The 24,430-nt window shown below is 43.3% G+C and overlaps 1 protein-coding gene across 1 annotated transcript in view; it reads right to left on the reverse strand.

Annotated features, from left to right (window-relative positions):
- Window positions 1-19,301, reverse strand: part of JMJD1C (jumonji domain containing 1C) — a 159,313-nt gene extending 140,012 nt beyond the window's left edge. The window contains 1 exon segment of the mRNA XM_033065496.1: window positions 19,123-19,301. Within this exon segment, the coding sequence (XP_032921387.1) occupies window positions 19,123-19,263 (141 nt within the window). The 5' untranslated portion in view covers window positions 19,264-19,301.
- Window positions 19,302-24,430: the final 5,129 nt, after the last annotated feature.

Raw genomic sequence — 24,430 nt, forward strand, 5'->3', positions numbered from 1 at the left:
CTAAACTCAGTAAAGTGCCATAAACCCAAGTAATTTTACTCCCCTCTTCACGTGTTTTTATTGTTGTTTTGTTTGCTGGTTGGTTTTTTTGTCTGGTGAAAAAACTCACTTCAGCACTTCTTTCACTCCCTTTTCACATCCCCTCAACCCCACTGCTTTTATTTCAAAGACTCAGACGATGAAAAGCATGTCTAGTTTTTTACCCACCACCTACAGCAAAACAGTTAATAATTGTTTCTCTACCCATGAAACTTGATTTGCCTATACTCTAATAGTCACACAATAAACCCCACCTTTTGAGAGCTCCTATTTTTTCTTAACATGTTTGCTAAATCTAGATGACCTCCTTTCTTCAGTAGCCCTTTTAACTGACTGCCTACTATATATAAACATACCATAAGCACAGGATACAAAAGCTGCAGGTTCACCATGGTTTTCCCTTAAAAAGGCAGACTGCCTCCCATCATAAAGCACAAAAACTTAGCCAATTCTCTGAGCAAGGAATTGAAGAAAAGTAGAAACTGGGTTTAGTTACAGAACTAAGTTTTGCTCTCACTCACAGTTCAGTACATCTACCTCCAGACACCCAGATGCTGCAACAGAACTTATTCATACATGCAATTCCTTTGATGGTGCTCTTTGACACAACCCTGTAACCCATAAGTACTGTTTATCACCTACTGGCTCTACCTTCTTTACTGACTGATACTTTAGATTATACTTTCTGGAACCTGTAACCAAACCGATTTCCTATTTTTTTCAAGTACAATGAGAAAAAGATTGAGAAAGAAGTCTAGAGACTATCTAGACTATCTATTTTAACATTTTGTGGTGATACTTAAGGCTACGTTGCTTTTTTTCAGGCACACCCATTTTCAGGACTCCTACATCTCAGTCTGAATGCTTGAATTATTACAACCCACACTTGTGAGTGGGAGCTGAAAATGTAGGGAAAAAAACTTTTTAAAATCTTCTTTTACAACAGCAGTCCTGTAGGCTTAATTAAAAACAAAGAAGACAGAAAAAGCAAAGAAAAAACCAAAACACAAGGGATGATAGAGTCACTGGCTTAACAGCACTCAAAGTCTTTGCCAAGACACAAAATTCTTTCTGTTCCTGCCTATTTTCCCTAGACACCTCCACCTCCTCCTTCCCATTAAACTAAACCAATATGTTCACAGTTAGCCGTTCCAACAACTTGGTCAGTAGAAAATATTCACAGTATTTCCAAATCTATCAAATTAGGATAAATACTCTCTCCCAATTCTAGAAGTATAGTCTCAGAACAGCAAACACATCAATGCTTCTTCCCCTAGCAACTCCCTAAAGTTGTTCCCTTGTGGAAGAATTAAGAACTTAATTGTGAGGGCATTTAATAGCAGCACAGTCCAGATTTCACCATGTTTTACCACTTCTACACAAGTGGTAAACATTGGAAATGTTAACATTGTTTAACATTGGAAATGTTAAAACAAGGGAGTGTCACAAACCCTACTTAACACCTAAAATTTTGTTAGGCAAAACTGAATGAATACAGATCAGAACATATGGACCACTTCTGCTTTTCTTGATACAACCCACAGAAGTGAGAAGCTTGGCTTGTGACCAATTTGACATCTTGACAAATCAAATCAGTTCCCCACACAAAAAGTATCTCAACTGTTATATGTTTAGGTAATCCAGATTAATTTGATTATTACTCAACTCCTCTGTCACTCCCAGTTATTAAAACCTCTACAATAAACTCAAAACCAAGGGGTCTTTGCTGCATCTATAACATAAAACAAAACTAGCATCACAAGTGATAAATGAAAAAGTCTGCTGGCGACTCAGGTTGCCACCAACCTGTCATCAAGATGCCAATGGATGGTGGGCCTACTAAATCATCACAAAAACATTCAAAGAGAATTATTCCAAAGCCTTTAGGATTGAAAAAGTACCATTCAAACTTTGAGATCAGTATTCACTTAAACTTTCATTAGAAACACCTTGTTCCACTTACCACTTAGTTTCTTTCCCAGACACAAATTATATGCACAGAGTTCAAAAGTCATGAGTTTAATCCATTTCAACAAGTTGGTTCCCGAGTTGATACCACAGAAGCAAAAGAAGTTTGATAGAAATTAAAAATACATTCTCTGTGCTGAGGGGAAATAAGTTCAGAATGTACTTATAATAGGAGCTGAATAAGACTGCTTAGCACAGTCCTATGGTTAGGGTAACAAAACCCATTAAATCCCCCTCAGTGATAGCAACATGCATAGTTTGCACCTCAGCCATACCATGTTAAAGACTGAACTTTCAGTGTTCATCCCAATACTATTTTTTATATCATCTCCTTCAAGGTTCTTACCCTTATATATCTTTAAGTCCTACCCTAGGTTTCTTCTTCAGTTATTACATAATTTTTTCCTTTGGACTTCACAGAACTCTGCTCACACACAGCACCTCACAATGCTCTTATACATTATAATCATTCATGACAGCATCTGTCTTTTCTACATAATTTTGCCTCCTTCCTTTATTAATGTAACTCATTGGGATTTTGGTTCCAAAGACTTCAGACTCAGCTACAAAATGCCAAATCTCACTTCTGATGTATACTTAGAACCCATCACTGACTATGTTTTTTTTATTTTTTAAAGAGGAAAGTGGCGGGGGGAAGAAGCGAAGCGGGGAGGAAGAAGGAAAATTCCATGTCAACCTGCTACCTTGGAGTTTTAGCCCCAGCTATCCTTGATGTTTGATAGACAACTGAGAAACTCCAGTAGAGTTACTTTGCTACACACCTGAAAAATTTCTCCTATTCTCTCATGTTGAAAGATTTCCCAGAGTTCAGGCTGAAGGACACAAACAATACATCATTATAACCTCATTTCAGCTCCTTGTCACTCCGGATTTCAGAAACTCTGTAGCAGGGACAATTTTACCTCTGTTTGCACAGCACCTACCACAGTGAGGTCTTGGTCAAACAGTGTCCTACAAAGTAAACAGAGTTGCAGGGACACAGAAACTGTAATCTCAGCAATTCTAAAACTGAGACTTGGCCGAAGTTTATCATGAAAGACACAGTCTATTTACCCTGGAACATTTCAGTCTTACCTTCGTCCATTTTTGAACTTAACCACCCCCAACGTGTCAGATCATCTTCAGCAAAAATATACCACTACTAAATCAATTTACTGCCCACAGAAACAAAGAGTCAACAGACCTGGGTAACCATCTACCATTAACAGAAGTAACACTTATGTCTTTTTTTTTTTGAATGAGAAATCAGCAGTTTTAGTAGGTTCAATTGTCACAATAAAAATAAAAGCTATTAGTTAGCTAACTGTATCTTATTTCCCGAGGGAAGGGAGGTTTACTGGAGTCTTCCAACTGTGAGGACAAGACGATTATGAGAATCCTAAGTGCTCTAACCATAGAAAGATGCAATAGATACGGTCTAAGGAGAAATTAAAATATAGCTCATCATTGGAGTAGGTAGGCTACAAGAAATGCTAAACAAGGATTTGGTGCTTTGGTGCTAAACAAGATTGAATGCTTTGCACAGGATGAGAAGATTAAAAGCAGTGTCAATAATTTTCACTCATATATTCATAAAGATCTCAGTCCAATATGCCATTTTAAGACACCTTTTCCCTGCATAACACTTTCCATTGTCAGTTTTCTTATGCTAGCTACCTTTAGAAGGCAAGAAAAAACAGATTACAGCAAGATGCATGGGGATAGTATTAAACATCACTCATTTCAAAGCACATCAACAATGCCTTCTAGTTGCAATGACTGTGATATTAAGAGTTCCATGAAAGTGTTTAAAGATTTCTTTGCAAATTACTTTTACACATTACAACTTGTAGAAAAATCTTTATTGTATTCTTTCTGCCAGGAGTGCATTTCCCATAATGCACATACACTTTAACTTACAGACCACTGCAAGCTCAAATCAGTGTCACAGGTTAGCTACACTTCAGTGTTAACCCGCTTGGCATGACTGCTAAAACAGGACTTAATTTTCTTCCAGATTGTTAGTAAAATCTTTCATTAGATTATCTCAGTAAGTACTTTCCATTTTAAATAATGTGAGTAGTTTTGGAAAACAGATAAAAGGATTATATAGACGCAACCAATAGAAAAATAGACTTCACAGCACAACTTAACTGCATGTACTGCCCCTAGTCCATCCTTACTGCTCCCCACATCATCCTTCACCACTACTACAGGTGCCATAGACCCAAACCCCACCCCCTCAGATCTCATCTCCCAGTCAACAATGCCAATAAAACACAGAAGAGGAAAGGCCTGCACAGTCCATTGCACAGGTACTACAGTAGCAATTTTCAAGTTCTATTGCAAAGTGGATATATCAATTTCCTTACGAAATATCTCTAGTTTTTATCACCATGAATGTCAATACTAGTAGGCAATATATCATTACCACACAAACTCATTACTTTCTACTATTGTTTCTAGGGGTGGTGTGTATGTATATATACATACACACACATATACATAATTTTTAAGCATGTTTTCCAGTCAAGATTTTCTTTTTAACTTTCAGCTACTGACAAATTTCAGAGGATCTGGATGTTTCTGCCCACAAATAAATTTCTTATGAGGCTAGCAAAACAAAAGACTTGCAAATCCATACACTGTTCTGATGGTGAGCTGGCTGCTTGCCTAATAGGCACAACTGCAGTTCCAAACCTCATGCTGCTACTGCTAGCTGACAGACCCAATAAAGAAAGGTATGGAATATTGATGTGGGGAAAAAACCACCTGGTATTAATTAAAAGTAGCTTTCAGCAAAACACATATTTAAGACATCACTGTCTTCTAAGGTCCAAAGGGAAAAAACCCAACAACTTCTCCACACTGAAGAAAATGGGTAATTCTGTTGCCTCACTGGTTCAAACAGTAAGATCACACTTGAATAGCCTGAAGGTGGATAAAGCTGCAGAAAGAGTTTGCACTTTACCAGACATCTGATAAACTAATCCCCTTCAAGGCTACCTGCCTGTTTGAGCTCTCATAACTAAAAGAATTCAACAGCAGCTTTACTTAAAATCTGATATTTTTTAAATCAGCTGAAAGGGAAGCCAATCAAGCAACACATATTTAGAGAAAATGTGTGTGCATTAGCACAGACACATTCAGAACAACTTTTCTGTGCACCACAGGTAGTTCAAACCTACCACAATATCAGGCACCATCTCCCTCCACCACAATGTGTTTTAAGGAAGCAGTTTCCAAGACCTAATTTTCCAGAAACTTTCCTGACTCCCAGAATTATGCTACTGTGTTATTATCCATGGTACTTAGATCGCCAGCCTATAGCTCTCTATCCTTTGTAATTCTAAGTGAGGCTTGAGCGCAGGCACTCCACCCTACACATGCAGTCTCAAGAAGAGCAGCAGACGCCTGCTATGTTACAAGTGAGACTCCCTTTGCAGCCAAGACCTGACAAAAAACAAGCAGATACAGCTAAGTCCTGGATAGAGAAGTAAACAAAGCAATTAAGAACAGCCACAAACCTCCCCCCTAGTTCTACAACTGACATAAGAAATACCAAACTGACAGTTTTAGGAACAAGAATTGCACATGGGTCAAGCTGTAATTAATTACACAGCAATACCAGCTTCATGTGTCTGCTCTGACCTTAAATAATCAATGTTTTTTGAGAGTTCCTTTTTTCCCGAGCTTAAGAAATCACTAGATTTGAGTAAAGCTATCAATTCAGGTACTGAACTTCAACAGTTAGATTTCCCTTGTTTATAAATTTCTTAATATTTCTTTGTGCTAGAGAATGGACCCAGAGCAGCCACAAGGCTCCCAGGAAGGGATGTTGCCTTTTGTGCGGTGCAGAGCAGCCTTCCTTTTGCCAATTTACATCAAACTACATATGGGTTTCTGCATTCAAGCTATCAGTCCTCTCTTCTTTCCTTGCCTCCTCTGTTGACTGATCTATACTTTCTAGTTTCTGTATGTGGTTGCCTGGTCTTTTCACAAGAAGTCTTGATTAAAGAAAGCTCAGGAACTGATAAAAAAGTTGGGTGGGGGGGTGGGGCAGTAGGAAAAAAAAATGGGGGGAGAGAAAAAAATTTTTTTTTTCTATTCTGTCCTGTCTCCAAACACTAGCTAACTCAATCCTATGATTCCCAAAGGCCATTCTCCATGTCCTTACAATGTCCTCTTCTTAACTGAAGACATATTTCCTAAAGTGCAGACCAAGATCAAAACCAGACATCTGTAAAAAAGGAAAGAGAAAACACAGACATAGAACTAATTGCTTATGTCAACTGAAGCCTTAAACTCTCTCAAATACACCAGTAAGGTACCTGGAAATGGGTAGTTACCATAATACAAAACACATCTTAGAAAAGAACCTAAGAGGGTATTGAATGGAGTCCTTTTACCTCAGCCAACAACCTAAAAACCTGCTGGAGAAGAAAACTTTCTCCATTTAAGAGGAACTAACTGAAGAGCTCTACTAAGTTCTGCCAGTATTCTAGCAGCAAAGTAATATATGAGCAAACTTACCACTTGTATTCTGTGTATCACATTTGAAACTAAGCCATTGAGTAGCAATCAATTTTGCCATGTCATTGAAATATGAGCCATGCTCAAATGCATTTAAAAGTTAAAATAAATTTTAAAATTAAAATCAGACAACTTACTGTCAAAAAAATTTGACTGGGAAAAACACGTCAAGGCATATACACACATCTCCCTATACCTGAAAAGGCAATATTACATAACTCAAAAAAAAACCTCACCCAAATTTAGCAGCATCAGCAAGGCATTTTTCTAAGCATCAACAGAAAGCCAAATCTTGCAATTTTAAATCCAAAAGCCTTTCCAATCATTTACTAAAGTACTACATTCAGTTTTAAAATAAACCATTTGATGGAATCATAAAGTTAGTCAATGAATGATTTATTGTCCTAGTTTAGAGGACAGGTGTCTGCTAAGAAAGGCAGGAACCGTTAATGAAAAGAGCGCAGCCTGTTTCATCTGCTGGCAGTTGGTTGTACAGAGGGGCTTCCTCAGCCCGGTTCACTTGTTCCTACTCCTCTTTATCAGTGAGACCAAAGTTTTCACCTTCTGGCCAGTTCGTAATTATCTCCAAAATCCCAGGACGATTCGGGTTTCCAATCCGGGCGCGTTGTGTGATGAGGGCAATCCACTTGCTCCATGTGGTGTCGGTGGCGTGGTGGGTAGAGGGAACCTTTCCTTTGAACATCCAACCCAGCACTGGTAGTTGGGGTGCCAGGAGGAGTTGTGCTTCCGTCCCAATCATCTCTGAGGCAGCTTGGACTCCCTCACAGGCAGCCAAGATCTCCTTCTCTGTGGGAGTGTAGTTGGCTTCAGACCCTCTGTAGCTCCGGCTCCAGAATCCCAGAGGTCGGCCTCGAGTTTCCCCAGGCACCTTCTGCCAAAGGCTCCAGGACAAGCCATGGTTCCCGGCTGCAGAATAAAGCACATTCTTCACCTCTGGTGCCGTCCTGACTGCGTCAAGGGCTACTGCATGAGCGATCTCCTACTTGATCTGGGCAAAGGCTTGCTGTTGCTCAGCACCCCAGTGGAAATCGTTCTTCTTACGGGCGACCAGGTAGAGAGGGCTCACAATCTGACTGTACTCAGGAATGTGCATTCTCCAAAAGCCTATGGCACCTAGGAAAGCTTGTGTTTCCTTCTTGCTGGTTGGTGGAGACATTGCGGTGATCTTATTGATGACCTCAGTGGGGATCTGGCGCCGTCCACCTTGCCATTTTACCCCCAGGAACTGGATCTCTCGGGTAGGTCCTTTGACTTTGCTCTTATCGATGGCAAAGCCGGCTCCCAGTAGAATCTGTATGATCTTTTCTCCTTTCTCAAATACCTCCACTGCCGTGTTCCCCCACACAATGGTGTCATCGATGTATTGCAGGTGTTCTGGAGCTTCACCCTTTTCCAGTGCAGCCTGGATCAGTCCATGGCAGATGGTGGGGCTGTGTTTCCACCCCTGGGGCAGACGATTCCACGTGTACTGCACGCCCCTCCAGGTGAAAGCAAACTGAGGCCTGCACTCTGCTGCCAGGGGAATGGAGAAAAATGAGTTGGCAATGTCAATGGTGGCACACCACCTTGCTGCCTTGGACTCCAGCTCGTACTGGAGTTCCACCATGTCCGGCACGGCAGCGCTCAGCGGTGGAGTCACTTCGTTCAACGCACGATAGTCCACAGTCACTCTCCATTCTCCATCAGACTTGCACACGGGCCAGATGGGGCTGTTGAAGGGTGAGTGAGTTTTGCTGACCACCCCTTGGCTCTCCAGCTCACGGATCATCTTGTGGATGGGGATCACAGCATCTCTATTCGTCCGGTACTGTTGAGGTGGCAATTGGCACTCGTTGCTCTTCCACCTTCAGGAGTCCCACTGCAGATGGGTTTTCTGACAGTCTAGGCAAGGTGTTCAACTGCTTAATGCCCTCTGCCACTACAGCAGCTATTCCAAAAGCCCATCTGTATCCCTTTGGGTCTTTGTAGTAGCCACTCCTGAGAAAAATCTATGCCTAGAATGGGCGGTGCCTCTGGGCCAGTTACAATCAGATTTTTCTGCCCCCCTTCCCAGTCAGGCTCACCTCAGCTTCTAGTAAAGTCAATTCCTGTGATTCCCCTGTCATCCCACCAATGGAAACAGGTTCTTCCCCCACATGTTCTGATGGTATCATGGTACACTGTGAGCCAACTAATGCCCTGTGTTTTTATGGCTCTGATGTGCCAGGCCATCGGATCCACACCTTCCAATAGACCCTGTTATCCTGTACCTCTCCCCGGCTAGAGGCAGGGCCCCTCTGGCCCTGGCTGTTATTTCCTTCCTGGGCATACATAGTAGAGGTTACTTCAAGTGGGTCGGACAGATTATCCTCCCTTCTGTAATACCCTGCACCTTGATTACGGGAGGTTGAGGCTACCTTCACTTTAGTAGACCTCCTGTGGTTAGTGTTTCCTTCCCTGAGTTGAGGCACCAGTGCTGCCAGGACAGAAGTGGGTTTCCCACCCCATTTTCCTATGTCTTCCCCATGGTCACATAAAAAGAACCACAGATCAGTTCGTGGGGTGTACCCTCTCTCCCTAGCTGGGGGGCATTGGGCTGTAACCTTGGGGCCTGTGACTCGCACTGGTGCTGCACTGATCTTCCTCACTTCTTCCCTTATCTCCTTCATCTCCTCCCTTATCCCTGCCTGTATGCAATCCTTGACCACGGCAGAAATGTGGGCCTGCATTGCCCCATACATCATACTGTGAAAATCCCTAAGCTTGTTAGCAACAGAGCTCACTGTTTCTCGGTGCTCATCAGCATTAATCATTGCAATGAAGGTGGTGTATTGAGATGGCCCTCGGTTTGCCAGATTCCACAGCATCTGCCCTGTGCACCTGACCTTGTCAGGGTCATCGTGATGCAGTCCACCCCTCCCAAAGAGTACCTTCAGTACTGCCACTTCCCTCAGCTGTTGGATCCCTTCCTCAAGGGTCTTCCAGTGCATTCTATGGTGGTGCTCCTGCATTCTTTCTTTGTTGACAAACCTCTCTCTTACACTCATTAAAAGCCGCTCCCAGAGGGGAAGTGGGCCTGGCTCCCTTACGAATATCTGGTCCACACCTGAGTCCTGGGACAAGGATCCCAAATTCCTTGCCTCTGTACCATCCAAGTGCACACCTGTACCCATAAGGCCCCAGACTCGAAGTAACCAAGTTGTCAAAGCCTCCCGGCCCCATCGTGCAATATCTTTCTGCAGATTGTGGAGATTTTCATAAGACAGGGACTCAGTGATGATTTCAACCTCTGGGTCCCCTGCTGGTTGTGAGGGCCCTCCTCTCTGGTCCTCTTTGTCTAGGTGCCTTGTTTTCATTTTAGACTTCCTAGTTTCTACAGGGGCGACTGCTGCTGGCTGTGAGTGCCCTTGCAATTCAGCTGGAACCTGGGCAGATATAACACCTATGGGTTCCACTGCAGCATCACTGGATTCTCCCCCTTTAAGGCAGGGTTTCTCCAGCTGGGGAAAGGTACTCCTTCAGCATCTGGCCCATCTCCTTCACCAAAACCACTATTTACTCTGGGTGGTTCCTTTCTGAGGTGGGCTGTGGGGCAGGGTCAGCCTCTGGGGCAGCATCCCTAGTCCCTGGGGCAGGGTCAATGTCTGCAGCACCATCCCTATTTCCAGGAGTAGGTATCAGGGTTGTTATCCAGTTCAATCCTCCCTTATCTCTAAATGCTAAATAGAACAGGTTTAACAGGGATATCAGCAACGCCAGCCACTGAATGATATTATTAGCATTTAGAGGAGATTTGAATCCTTCAAAAACTGGTGGGCTAGACCCAAAAATCTGGGTGAAGGGTTGGGAGAATAATCTAGTTCTAGTTATTTGGACAGGGTTGGTAGGGAGATACCTCCCTTTGTCTTGGGTTATGAAACAGTGAAGGAAAATTGCCACATTTATATGCTCTGAGAGACAAATATGAAATCACAGAGCAGAGCCATAAAATCCTGAGTGCCATGAAAAAATTATGAAAAAATCATGAATGGCAAACAAGGGGTGACTGTGGACTTGCACATCACAATGCAGGGATGAAAGCATATCTGAAACAACAGAAGGGAATCCTAAGTATGATGCATAGGTAAAGCCTGACACTTCTTTGTAACAGAATTTGAGAAGTTCACAGACATTCAAAAAGATTTCCCACTAATTCATTTATGAGAAATCCAGGAATGGCTACAAAACTCACAGAGCTCTGCTGGATGAAGTCCCTGAGCTCTAAATTCCTATAACACTGAGGAAGTGCAGCCATATGCCAGAATTGTAGAGGTGTGACAGCAAAATATCACAACAGTTCTGAAGGCCACAGTACCTCATTCCATTCATTCTTTAACTATATCAGCTTTTGTATTTTTGACTGAAAGGTTGGCAACTAAACCAGTTAGTTCCTAACTCTTCAAATCTCACCATGGCTCTACAGCCTAAAACTCATTAACCTCCCCTCTAAAAGGTACCATGTCTTGATTATACTCACTTGCTCCAGTCTTTGAGGAAGACCAAGGGGGAAAAACTGAAGTCTTCAAGTTATGTTGTAGAAGAAGCAGGTTGCAAGAAAAAGTACAGATTAATGACGAACTCTGGCCTAAGACTTCAATACCATTTCCTGGTTTTCCTTCTCCAAGATTTTCTATACTTACTGAACAGTTTAGATCATATATTTTCTATTATTACCCAACAAGTTTCTTTGTCTGCTTGACTTCAGCTTTTGGGCTGCTTTGTTTGTTTTTGAAAGGTAGTAAATTTACATTCCATGTTTCAGGAAAGAAGAGAAGCCAAGAAAAGCAAAAATATAAGGAAATCAGCTGGAGGAATGTTTCAAAATTAACTGTCCTTGCCAACACTCCTCCAAAATACAGCTTCTCCAGCCCCTCCTCAGCAGACATGCAGGACTGAAGACATTCAACTTGGACCACCTGGCAATGACTCAGCAAGTTCTCTCTTTTTCACAGAGCAATCAAAATTCAGATTTTGAACTACCATTTGATTGAAGAGCCCTGTAACCTTAGCTAAAAACTAAAACCATGGTGAGCCAACCCAAATAATATGTTAGTGGTGTCTACTTGAGTTACCTGCAGTGAAGCCTCACTGCAATCATTTCAACACCTGCGTCAGTCATAGTGTTGTTCAGGACACTCAAAAAGATCTTTGTTGATGTAGAAGTATTATAGGCAATACTTTACTGAGTCATCAGAGGTTTGTGCATTTAACATAGAGCTGCTTAGGTTTCCCTCACAGCATTTAGTTTCACATCTATTCTTCCAAAACTTGCTTTTGTAAATAAGTCTTGCATCAGCAGACATCAAATGATCATGTCATGCACTATTGTGAACATTTATTTCATTATTCAGATGAAAGAAATTACTCATAATATGTGAAGAAGTACCATTAATTCAACTGCAATACAACTGAATACATCTACTAATTATTGCACGCAACCCTCAAAGGTATTTAAGTCAGTTTTTAACTTCATTTAAGCCACGGTTCAGAAACATTTTCCCTGGACACAGTTCTATCTTAAGCTGCTCCTACCCCTCGGACTGATCCCATACCACCTCCTCCAGCTTCAGTAGAACTGTCTGAAGTGCCATAAGGTGAACGGATCAGGAAACTGTTCAGGGTTAAAAAAAAATTAAGCCAGCAGTGCCACCAAGAGAAATGTCTGTGGAACCACAGTCTCCAAAACTTCTAAAAATGTTGCCACTGTAGGATCAAGCAGACACTTTTAATGCTCATGTTGCATCTTTTGTGCCCATGAAGCTCCAAACAGAGTACGAGAATTAGCTCAAAGCCAGTTGCTATATGTTCATGAAAGTAACTTCCTTGGGAGTAAATCAAGTTGCTTCATTCCACTTAATTCTTAAACACAGCAACAGCTGTTTTAAGTAAAATAATATTTTAAAGAAAATTAGTAGAAAGCAAAACACAGCAAAATCCTTGAGACTTCTCTGGATCCCTTGCTCTCATTCTCTTATAACATTGAAAATTATTGATGCACTGACATAACATCAACTAACAACAGTAACTCTCTAGAGGAATCAATATAGTGAAGCAATATAGCATTAGTTTAGCTTAGAATTCACCACCAGTTTCCAAGAACAAGCTGGTTACAAGCAGAGTAGGTCTCAGTCCCTACTTAGCAGTGTGAGGAGGGAAACCCTCCCTCCTCATCATGAAGCAACATGAGCTGTCAATGCCCAGAGCACAACAGTGCTCTAACAACACATCACAGAGGTGTCTCTTCCAAGACAAACACTTGCTGCCAACTTCAGCTGAACTTCTTGGATGATCTGTATTTACATTTTTTCAACCTTTTTTCAAAAGCAGCACAGTTTACCAAGTCCATCTGAACAGGAAAACCAAGCCTAATCCCAGCAGATATTCAAGATCACTGACGGAATTATGCATCTCTACTGTTCACCACAGTAGTAGGATTAGAAAAAGGCTAAGTTGATTTTTGGCCAAATTTCACAAGTACCATTAATTTTAAAATTCATTCAATTTGATATTAAATAACAGTTCTGCTGTTCTCAAGCAGGTTCAAAGATCCTGGAAGGTATACAAGAAGAATGGCTTCTTATAAAATAGTTGCTCATTCTTTACAACTCTTTAGGATGGCTATGCCATGCTTTGAGACAGCCCCAAAATTTACACAAAGTTCCAGAGAAAGAAAAATCTGAGGTAAAGCAACAATGGAGTAACACAGTATTTATATGCAAAACATAGAAAAGGCAAGAGCAATTCTTTTATTAAGAAAATATCTGATATCTCTTCCTAAGAGCCTCCTGAAAGATTTAACCATAGGATAAAACCTTTCTTTATCCATACTTTGTTCACTGTTGCTTATGTTGCAGCTAGGCAACAAATTAATTAAATGATTCATCTCTAGTCCAGGACACCAGAACTCTCTTGGCAATCTTGACATTCAAACAAACTTTACTCAAAATCCATCAGTGCAGGTACATTTACTTATTGAACCACATCATACTCAGGTTTCTTTTAGTAAAAGAAGTGAAGAGGGAAAGGCAGAATATAAAGCACTTGCAGTCAATTTCATAAGAATACTCCTCTGTTTGATCCTTTTGTCAAATTACCATGAAAGACATACTCCTTCCTGAACTACTTCTGGTAGACAGATGAGGCAACTTTCACAGACACAGGATGACAAGCTCAACCTTACTAGAAAAGCAAAAGGAAATAGGAAGTTTTCTTTACTGCTTAGCCAAGAAAAGACTGCTCAGTTGAGATGCACCAAACTTACAAGACTCTTGTTGGCATCAATACTGATACAGAACAGCAGAAACAATTGAAAATTGTCTAAATCCCTGGCGCATTTTAAGCTTCTCCCACTCCTTTCAAACCAGATTCAAAACACATATAAAACACATCCCACAACATTCCTTCATTCAGAGGCAGCAGTGATGTGATAAACTCTGACATGTCTTTAGTGTCATCTCCAATAGCTGAAGTAAATAACATGACAGGGATCCTCACCAGTAATTTGCTCTTCATCTTTAACCCAGATGCTAGTACAAAACCACAGAATTTCTAAATTCCATTAACCACCAACAAGCTGTGCACAGCTAGTTTAAAGCATATTTATTTGTTTACTTTCTACAATAATTCTACTGAAGATTTTTCTGTGTCTTCCAGTTTATGTCAAGCCTAACAAGTCAAAGCTGCAGAGGATGTACTTCTAAAATAAGGAATGAAACAAGAAATTTCATTTTTAAACAGACCAGCTCAAATAATTAACACATGCACTTTCTCCTTATAATACTATCTTAGCAAAAGGAGAACAGAGGACAACATGCAACACACAGCAATAAAAATCAATATATGGGCAAAAACCAAGTGTAACCTACAGAAGTGCAATTCTGTGCCTCTATGACAAAGACAGATCTCATTCAGAAACTTTGGGAATGCAAAAGCAGGAAGATTAAAACAATTAAAATTTGTATAAAGACTAGGTAAGAGCAGCTCCACACATATCATTTAGTGAGAAATTAATCAGTGTATGGAGTACTTGTCTAAAACATCTTTTATTTCCCATTTAGCCACAACTATTTAAAATTATGTTCATATCAACTGTAACACAATAGCGGTAAGTTTTCACTACATTTTGCAAACTCCCACTTTACTTTTAAGTGAAGGCAAATTCAGTTAAAACAGATCCCCGGTCGCTGATATTCTCTTCATATGGTTTTACCACACTTACTGAATTTTTAACAATTCCCTGTTTGTAAATCACCAAATACAAAATTCCAAAAACTACAACTCACCAAAAGTATTAGTGTATTGTTTATACCACTATATCTTACTGACTTTATTGTAAATAAAAATCACACAGCTGCTTTAAACTATCATTAATATTTAGGCTTTTATGAAGAGTATCTAATATGGTGATTTATTGCCACAATATATTTCCCTGTGCACAATTATTAGATATTAGTCTGCCTATCATAAAGCATTAAAGACTGTAAGCTCAATTTTTATGCTGTCTTCCAAACCATGAGAATCATGGCAGAAAAATTCACTCATCAATAAACATGAAATTAGAAATTACTGAGAATTCAGTATTTTAAAATTAACGTGATTTCTTTATTAAGAGTTGCACACTGTATGTTTAAAAGTTTGCTTCCATCTTCTCTTTCACCACATCAAAGATTTGCACCCTGTGGCCCAGAAAGCAATTCTTATGGGATAGTAAAGACCAGCAAGATCATATGGCATTGACTCCACCTCTTTTCCCCTGGCCATTTCTTTATTTGCCCAGAGTTATCACTGTAATCAGAGAAGCACACAAGCTTTTCCAGGCAGTTAGAAGGAAGGAAAAACAGAGTTCTGTGTTTCCTCTAACAACACTTGGTGTGAAGCTGAAAAATAGTTAGGAATTCTCTCAATGGCTATGAAACACATACACACATATACACACAAATACATATATCAAACTTCTGTCCTTGTTTTCATTTTTAAACAAATGCTTTGCATGCAACAGCAATGTCCAAGAAAGAAAGATCAAGAGGTCTAACTTATAAAGCTGACTCAGACCATGAAAACCAGCAAGAAAACTCCTGGATTAGATTTTATACATTGCACACATTATACTTGTATGGCAGGTGTTTACAGCATCTGTAAACATTACAGGATGACTAAGAAAGAGGCATGGCTTCCAAATCCTGCCATGGATGGTCTCACGTAATGGTAAGAGCATTCATGTTCCAGGAGACCATCAGCACTCACAACCAATGCCAGCTGTTCTCACCATATTCCCCACTAGTGGTAAAATAATAGGAAAGCTGAGGAAGGCAAAATTTCTATAAAGCAGTGGGAGAAAAGACACTTTGACAGTCTTCTCTTTCTTTGTAAACAAATACATTATAAAAAGATATTACATATCAGCTATACTGCAGTCATGAAAAGTATAAGGAAAGAGTTATTTAATATACTTCCATGGAGTAGAAAACCTAGCAGGAAGAAAATACTAGACAATTGAGTTATTTCCTATGTTCTCCTACCAGGATAATTTCAACTATCACAATAATCACTAATTTAGGTATAAAAATACAACTATGATACAAATTTAGCATACGAAAACTGGCCTCTTGATTTCCCTGCTCAAAGGTGGAAAGCAGCTAGTCCAGTCTTCATGTCTGGTACTCCTGATTTTCTGTTTACAGCAGAACTAATGAAGCTCAGTTTCCTCTGGATTTGCTCCTATAAGCCTTGTGGCCACTCAACATTAATTACATCAGTTGCCTCTAAGCTTGCCCATGTCTCCTTGAGCTCCTGCACCCCATAAAATTCCCCATTTGTCCATACATTCCCATATGCACACACTGAGGCTTGTTCTCACACTTTCATTAATGCTCAGCTCTTCATCATGCCCTTAAAATCCACCTTCTCATTCCATCATGAAAGGTGCTAAGAAAGACAGCACAAGCTGTAGCTGTTTGGAAGCTGGATGCATGCTGGCTGGCCCACTGGAGATTGCCTCTTCACTTCCAGGAGAATACCAAATGCCATGACCTCCTTGCTTTTGTGGATTTTTGGGGAGAGGGTTATCAGACATCAACTTTCACAGACTAGGGGAAGGTAGTATTCCTCAAATCTCTCCCTGTTCTTAAACTTGCTGAAATTGGCTGGGGGGTTCACACTTACTCAGGAAGAAAAGACAAAATAAATGCAAATAGTACTTCCTTCTGAAGCCAGGATTAGGAGGAAACTCACTTCCAGCCAGTTGCAATTCACATTGAAAATGCCCACTGCTGCCCTCCTGTCCTGTGGTTCAGGGCAGTATCTGCATTTCTCATTCATCCATTCCACTCTTGTGGGATCAGGAAAACACAAAATTGCCAAAAAGTCAATTTCAGCATTCTTATACTGCACCCTGTGGGCAGCAATGAAACTGTCAACAAGAATTACTGCTTCACTCCAGTGATGGGGAGCAGAAGGGTCTGGAACTATTTACAGGAATGGCCACCTCAAAACAAAACCCATGGAAGGATAAGAGCAGTAGTTACTCCAGCTAGGACAGCACACATAGAGCAGGGCTAACAGAAAAACATCCTTGTTCTTTGCTGGGCTCAGGGGGAGAGGATAATCACATTAGCAAATATCAACTAACAAGAAGTTAATATTAACTATAAATGCAGAAAGAGAGTCTAACCTACAAAAACTACCTGTTGCTTAAAGAAACATCATTTTTTCCTCCATCCACTTCTTTGGGGCCAAACAACATGTAACACAAACCCCAAATGCTGCACTTTAGAGAAGGCAATGATGTTCCAGTAGTTCAGTACTACTGCAGGATTCTTGAGACCTAGAAATTATTTTCAAAACCTTCCCAAGCTTCCAGCACTCATAGGTGACTAGGAGTGTATCTACACAGGGTAATGCAGTGCTGTGCAGCTATCTTGCACACCAGAAGGAATATGTCCACGTTAGCACTGCACTGCACCCAGGTTAAGTGCAGAAGTGCTACTGGAGCATCCATCCTGCTTCTCAGGTAGTTTGGATCTATCCAAATGGTACTTCACTACAACACTCAAGCATACCCTTAGTCATCTTGCCTCAGAAATCAGCTGTAACATGACAGTTCTTCCTTAAATTACCCAGAATTGTAACAAAAGAGCATCTGAAGAGAAAAACAGACACCAAAGTCAAGAAGAAGAGCAAGTTTTTACAATCTGCAGCATGCATCTTTCATTGAACATAACAGATACAGCCCCTGAAACGCCTTTATGCTGGCTCTGCCCCTAGAGTTTACAAATTATGGCTCTGACTTGTAAACGTCAGTAAATACCTCCTTAAACCTTACTCATTGTTTCCATAACTGTCTATATATTCTAAAGGATACCCTGCAAAAATAACATCCAAAATAGGTTCTAAAAATAAAGCATTCTAGACGATTCTCACATATAGCCAAAGGCTGAAAACATAAACTATTTTATAAAGAAGAGCATAAACTTGAATTATGAACTTGAATTCAAGGGTTCCTTGAATTATAGCTGGACAATGGGAAAAATCCATTATAGCTGGAGAATGGAAACAATATGCCAAAAAAAAAAAAAACAGAAGCAGAACCAAGAAAACTAACCCAGAATACAGCAAAAAAGTAGCATCTCAACTCCACTTGCTGTTTTTGAAACAAAGCTTGAAGTCTGGAACGAACGAAAACAAGAGTTCCTAATTCTGTGATTCACACTTCTCGAACTAACCAATCGATAACCTCTAATACCAGGCAATCGTTTGCCTGATGAGTTTGTAAAAAAGGCAACATTTCACGCCGAGCAGTGTCGGGCTGTGAACGCCTCCCCCTTGCCAGCAGCAATATGGATTGCCCAGCGCAGTCCGGTGATTCCTTCTTTCAGCCTACGTAATGCCCATTTACATAGTCGTGATATTTTTAAATGTGCTTTCAGAAGCACAAAATAACATAAAAACATGGCAAGAGGCAACACAGAGATAACACAGCACTCCTGTGACTGCGGAATTCACGAACAATATAACGACCAAGTCCGAGGAGCACAATAAAACTCCATTTTACAGATTATGTATTCAGAACACCAACCCAAGGAAATCCTGGCCGTTTCCCTCCCATATCGAGAGTGTGTCTGAGCACAACAGAGTATATCCTGGCTCCTTCGCTAACCTACACGCACATTCCTACACCCCTTAGGAAAACAGTGACAGCGGGTATGAAAGGAAGGGAAACAATGACATTCTTTTAATAACAACGTTCACCGGCGCGTCGGACCCAGTCGAACAGTGCTACGCGGCGGCAGTTTCAGCATTCCCCTGGATTAGCCGCATTCTCCCCTCCTGCTCCAGGAGCAGCCCGACTGTCCCTCGGTGCCCAGGCCAGGCACTGGCCCTGTCTCAGCCGGGGCACGGAGCAGCCGCATCCGCCGCGAGGAACCGCACCTGGCGCCAGCCGTGACCCCCGGCTCCACGTCACTGTGCCCGGGCGCGGGGCTGTGTCACGCCGGGCCCGCCGCCCCCCGCCGCAGCCCCCGGCCCGGCCCGAGCCGCGGCTCTTACCGCCAGGTCAGGGCTGTGCGAGTCCCGCTGGGACACGGCGCGGATGACCCCGGCCCGCCAGCGCCCGCTCTCCGGCGGTTCCTCGCCGCCGAGGCAAAGGAACCGCTTCCCCACCAGCTCTGGCCGCGTCTCTACCGCCATGGCGGCCGCCGCCGCGCATACACCGCACCAGCCGCCAAGCCCGCTGCTCTAGGGGCCGCGCATGGCGGGCGTGGGGCGGGGACGGGCGCGGGGCTGCCGGGCTCGCAGCGGCGGGAGGATGAGCCCCTCGGCCGCGCCGCCGCCGCCGCCACCACAGCCCTACACAAACACCCAGCGAGGGGCGGGGGCGGGCCGGGGGTGCGCGCTCCTTCCCTCACCTCCTCCCTCCCTCCCTCTCTCCCGCGCGCGCCCGCCCGCCGCGCTGCGGCCCCGAGCACTCCGCCCACGCAGTCCTACTGCCATGGAGACCGACGCCGCGCGACGTCTCCCTCCGCCAGGCAGCTCGGGGCTGGCGGCCGCAGCGCGGCAAAGAGTCCGCGGCCGCTGCGCTGGCACCGGGACCCCGCGGGGGCTCGTCCCGTCGCCCCCTGGCCAGCCCCGGTCGGGCAACACGACCCTCACCTGCAGCCCCGCGCTGATCTGCCCCTGGCGGGGTACCCGCTCCCTGCGTCCGGTGCCAGGGCGGGAGCTCGGCACAGCCTCTCCGGGGTGCTTCCCCTGGTTGGAAGAAGCGACTGTCCGTCCTCCGCGGGCTCGCCTACACCCTCCTTAAGGCGCACCACACCGAAAGCTCATTAATGTACATACGTGTGTGAAGGCGGGTTACCAGGAGGATGGAATCAGGCTCTGCCCGGCGGCACCGGGCAACAGGACACGAAGCAACAGGCAAGGTGTTGCTGTGATGCACTGCAAGTTCCACGGGAAGAAGAGAAAGAACTTCTTCACCGTGCAAATGACACTGGAACAGATTGTCCAGAGAGGGTGCAGAGTCTCCCTGGCTGCAGATACTCAAGAACTGTCTGGACATAACCCTGTGCCATGTCATCCAGGACAGCCCTGCTAAGCAGGGAGGTTGGACCAGATGCCCAGCTGTGGGGCCTTCGAGCCTGACCCATCTGTGAGAGCCCAGGCTGGCAAGGGTATCCCAAGAGCCAGGCACCAGCATGATGCTGATGTCCCAGCCCTCCAGGGTTTGGGAGTGCCAGGACCAGGTCTGCCATCCCCTAAAGGGAATAGGAGAACTCACATCATTAACAAGTGGCTCAAGGGTTGTTGTCATAGGCAAAATTCCGGATTCTTTGATCATGGGGCAACTTTTATGGCACCTGCCCTGGCAGGAACCAGATGGGATCCATCTCTCAGTTAAGGGTAAAAGGTTTTTAGCTCATGAACTGGCAGACCTTGTTGTGAGGGCTTTAAACCAGGTTTGAAGGGAGTAGGGGATGCAGCTGGGCTGTCTGGAAGCAGGCCCAAGGGTGGTAAGCCTGAGCTAGGGGTGAAATCAGTAGCCCAGCTGAGGTGCATGTACACCAATGCACACAGCAGGGGTAATAAACAAGAAGAGCTGGAGGCCATGGTGAGACAGCAGAGCTATGATGTAGTTGCCATTGCAGAAACACGGTGGGACGACTCACACAGCTGGGGCACTGCACTGGATGGCCACAAGCTCTTCAGAAGAGACAGGAAAGGTCTATATTAGAGAGGCTTTTGATGCCTTAGGTATTGAAATGAATGGTGATGGACTTGAATGCCTGTGGGTAAGAATTAAGGCCAAGGCTAACAAGGCTGACATCCTTCTGGGAGTCTGTTATTGTCCTCCCAGCCAGGGAGAACAGGTGGACAACTTATTCTATAAGCAGCTAGATAATGTTTCAGGATCATCAGTCCTTGTTCTTGTAGGCGACTTCAACCTGCCAGAATCTGCCAGGAACTTAATATGGCTGGAAAAAGGCAGTCCAGGAAATTTTTAGAGTCTATGGAGGACAACTTTTTGATGCAGCTGGTGGGTGAGCCCACCAGGGGATAGTCTATGTTAGATCTGTTGTTTGCAAATACAGATGGGCTGGTGGAAGATGTCATGGTTGGAGGTCGCTTGGGGCATAGTGATCATGAAATTATAGAATTCTCAATATTTGGTGAAATCAGGAGGAATATCAATAAGACTTTTACATTGGTCTTCCAGAGGGCAGACTTTGGCCTATTTAGGAGACTTATTCAGAGTAAAGTGGAAGTAGCCCTTGAAAGCAAAGGAGTTCAGGAAAGGTGGCCATGCTTCAAAACAGAGATCTTGAGGGCACAGGAACAAACTGTCCCTGTGTGCCAAAAGGCAAGTCAATGAGGCAAACGTTCAGCCTGGATGGGCAAGGAGGTTTTGGAGGAACTCGGGAATAAAAAGAGGATGTATCATCTTCGGAAGGAGGGTCAGGTCTGTCAAGAAGTATTTAAGGGGGGTGTTAGAGCATGTAGGAAAAAAATTAGGGATGCCAAAGCTCTGTTTGAACCAAAAATGAAGACTTCTGTAAAAGATAAAAAATGTTTTTACAAATATATTAATAGTAAAAGGAAGGATAGATTCTGCCTTTGATCCTTACTGGATGAGGGAGGGAAATTACTAACTGCAGATGAGGAGAAGGCAGAAGTGCTTAATGCTTTCTTTGCCTCAGTCTTTAGTGGGAAGACAGCTTGTCCTCAGGACAGCTCTCCTCCTGGGTTGGTAGATGGTGTCAGGGAGCAGAATGGTCTCCTGTTATCCAGGAGGAGGCAGTCAGAGAACTACTGAGCAGCTTAGATGTTCATAAAGCTATGGGACCAGATGGGATCCACCCCAGGTGATGAGGGAGCTGGCAGATGAGCTTGCAAAGCCTCTCTCCATCATTTACCAGCAGTCCTGGGACACTGGCGAGGTTCCAGATGACTGGAAGCTGGCCAGTATGACAGCCATTCATAAAAAGGGTGGGAAGGAGGATCCTGGTAACTATAGCCCAGTCAGCCTGACCTCAGTACCTGGTAAGGTTATGGAACAGTTTATACAGAGTGCCATCACACAGCACTTACAGGATAGCCAGAGTATCAGACCCAGCCAGCATGGGTTTAGGAGGGGTAGGTCATGTTTGACCAACCTGATTTCCTTTTATGACCAAGTGACCCTCCTGGTGGATGCAGGAGAGGCTGTGGATGTTGTGTACCTGGACTTCAGCAAGGCCTTTCACACTGTCTCCCACAGCATTCCCTGGAAAAGCTGGCAGCCCATGGCTTGGACAGTAACACTCTTTGCTGGGTTAAGAACTGGCTGCATGGCCGGGCCCAGAGTGGTGGTGAATGGTGCTGCATCCAGCTGGGGATCAGTCACCAGTGGTGTCTCTCAGCAGTCTGTGCTGGGGCCTGTTCTGTTCAATATTTTCATTGCTGACATGGATGAGAGTATTGAGACTTTCATCTGTAAACTGGCAGACAAGAATAAGCTGGGAGCATGTGTTGATCTGTTGGAAGGTAGGAGGGCTCTGCAGAGAGACCTGGAATGGTTGGATGGATGAGCAGAGTCCCACAAGATGAAGTTTAGTAAGTCCAAGTGCCAAGTCCTGCATTTTGGCCACAATAACCCCTTGCAGTGTCACAGGCTGGGGACAGTGTGGCTGGACAGTGTCCAGGCAGAAAGGGACCTGGGGGTTCTGGTCGACAGCTGACTGAACATGAGCCAGCAGTGTGCCCTGGTGGCCAAGAAGGCCAATGGCATCCTGGCCTGGATCAGGAATAGTGTGGCCAGCAGGAGCAGGGAGGTCATTCTGCCCCTCTGCTCAGCACTGGTGAGGCCACACCTTGAGTGCTGTGTCCAGTTCTGACCCCTCAGTTTGGGAAGGACCTTGAGACACTTGAGCACATCCAGAGGAGAGCAGCAAGGCTGGGCAGGGGCTTGGAGCCACAAGCCCTGTGAGGAGCAACTGAGGGAGCTGGGATTGTTCAGCCTGGAGAAAAGGAGACTCAGAGGTGACCTTATCACTCTCTACAACTCCCTGACAGGTGGCTGTGCTCAGGTGGGATTGGTCTCTTTCTCCAGGCAGCAACCAACAGAACCAGAGGACACAATCTCAAGCTGTGCCAGGGGAAATACAGGTTGGATGTTAGGAAGAAGTTTTTTACAGAAAGAATGATAAAATACTGGAATGGTCTGCCTGGGGAAGTGGTGGAGTCACCATCTCTGGATGCATTTAAAAAAAACTGGATGTGGCACTTGGTACCATGGTCTGGTTGAGATACTAGGTCATGGGGTTGTACTCGATGATCTTGAAGGTCTCTTCCAACCTAGTCATTCTGGGAATTCTTTGAAGTCAGTTTGTTGGGGAGTTCAGCAAAGACACCTACCTATCCACTTTTCCCTACTGCAAAGACTACAGAACTCCTTGGGAATGTAATTTCAGTTTAGTCCCTCAGAGGCTTTTAGAGACAGAACATTTCAGACCTAGAAGACACTACTGCATTCTGTTGGATTCCAGAAAACAATGGATATCCAAGAAGTCAGCTCAGAGACTCATAGGGGCTTCAGCAGAAAGCTTGGGCTGCAACTCCTGAGGAAGACATGCAGCCATGTTCTATAGCAGTTGCTCTCAGTTTGTTGTTCTTTCCATGGATCCCGTAGTCATGCTGTGGTAACGGCATGTTTGCATTTTAAGAGTTTTTTGTTCATGTTATTTGGAGGTGTAGCTTTCCTAAACTTCTGCCTGCTTTTACTGGTATGCTTGCCCTCAAGACAGCAGGTTAATGATCTCTTATCTAGCACTAAAAGCAAATTTGAATAGTGCATTTTTGAAAAATAGATTATAAGGTGAAAGCCATAAATCAAGAGTGGCAGCTTCCCACATTCCTGTATATTTTAATGGAACAAATAACTTCTGGTACAAGTTAATTAACAGAAAACAAACAAAAAAAAATCAATTAATCATTCACAATGACAAGTTTGTTCGCAGGATTAGAACAACTTACAAGACATTACATTTATGCTAGAACCTATAGATGTCTGGCATCCCAGGCTGGAATGGATGGAGGTGTGCTCTTTAGAACTTGCAGGAGCAACTATAGTGCATTTGAGCTTAATGAGGTCTTCATTGATGTTCCAAGGTAATGCTACAACCAACAAAAGTGTAATGCAGTCTTGCAGAAAAAACCAAAAATTATGTAAGTAAGTACAGGACAGTTATCTATAAAGGGTATAAGGAGAAGTTAAAAAACTGACTAAAAATATATTAATCATATAAAAGTTCTTGTATTCATTCCCTCTTGTTTAATCAAAGAGTAATTTGAGATATTACTGAACTGTACAATTAAATGACAT

This window comes from Catharus ustulatus, chromosome 8 (assembly GCF_009819885.2).
Source record: "Catharus ustulatus isolate bCatUst1 chromosome 8, bCatUst1.pri.v2, whole genome shotgun sequence".
Classification (NCBI taxonomy): domain Eukaryota; kingdom Metazoa; phylum Chordata; class Aves; order Passeriformes; family Turdidae; genus Catharus; species Catharus ustulatus.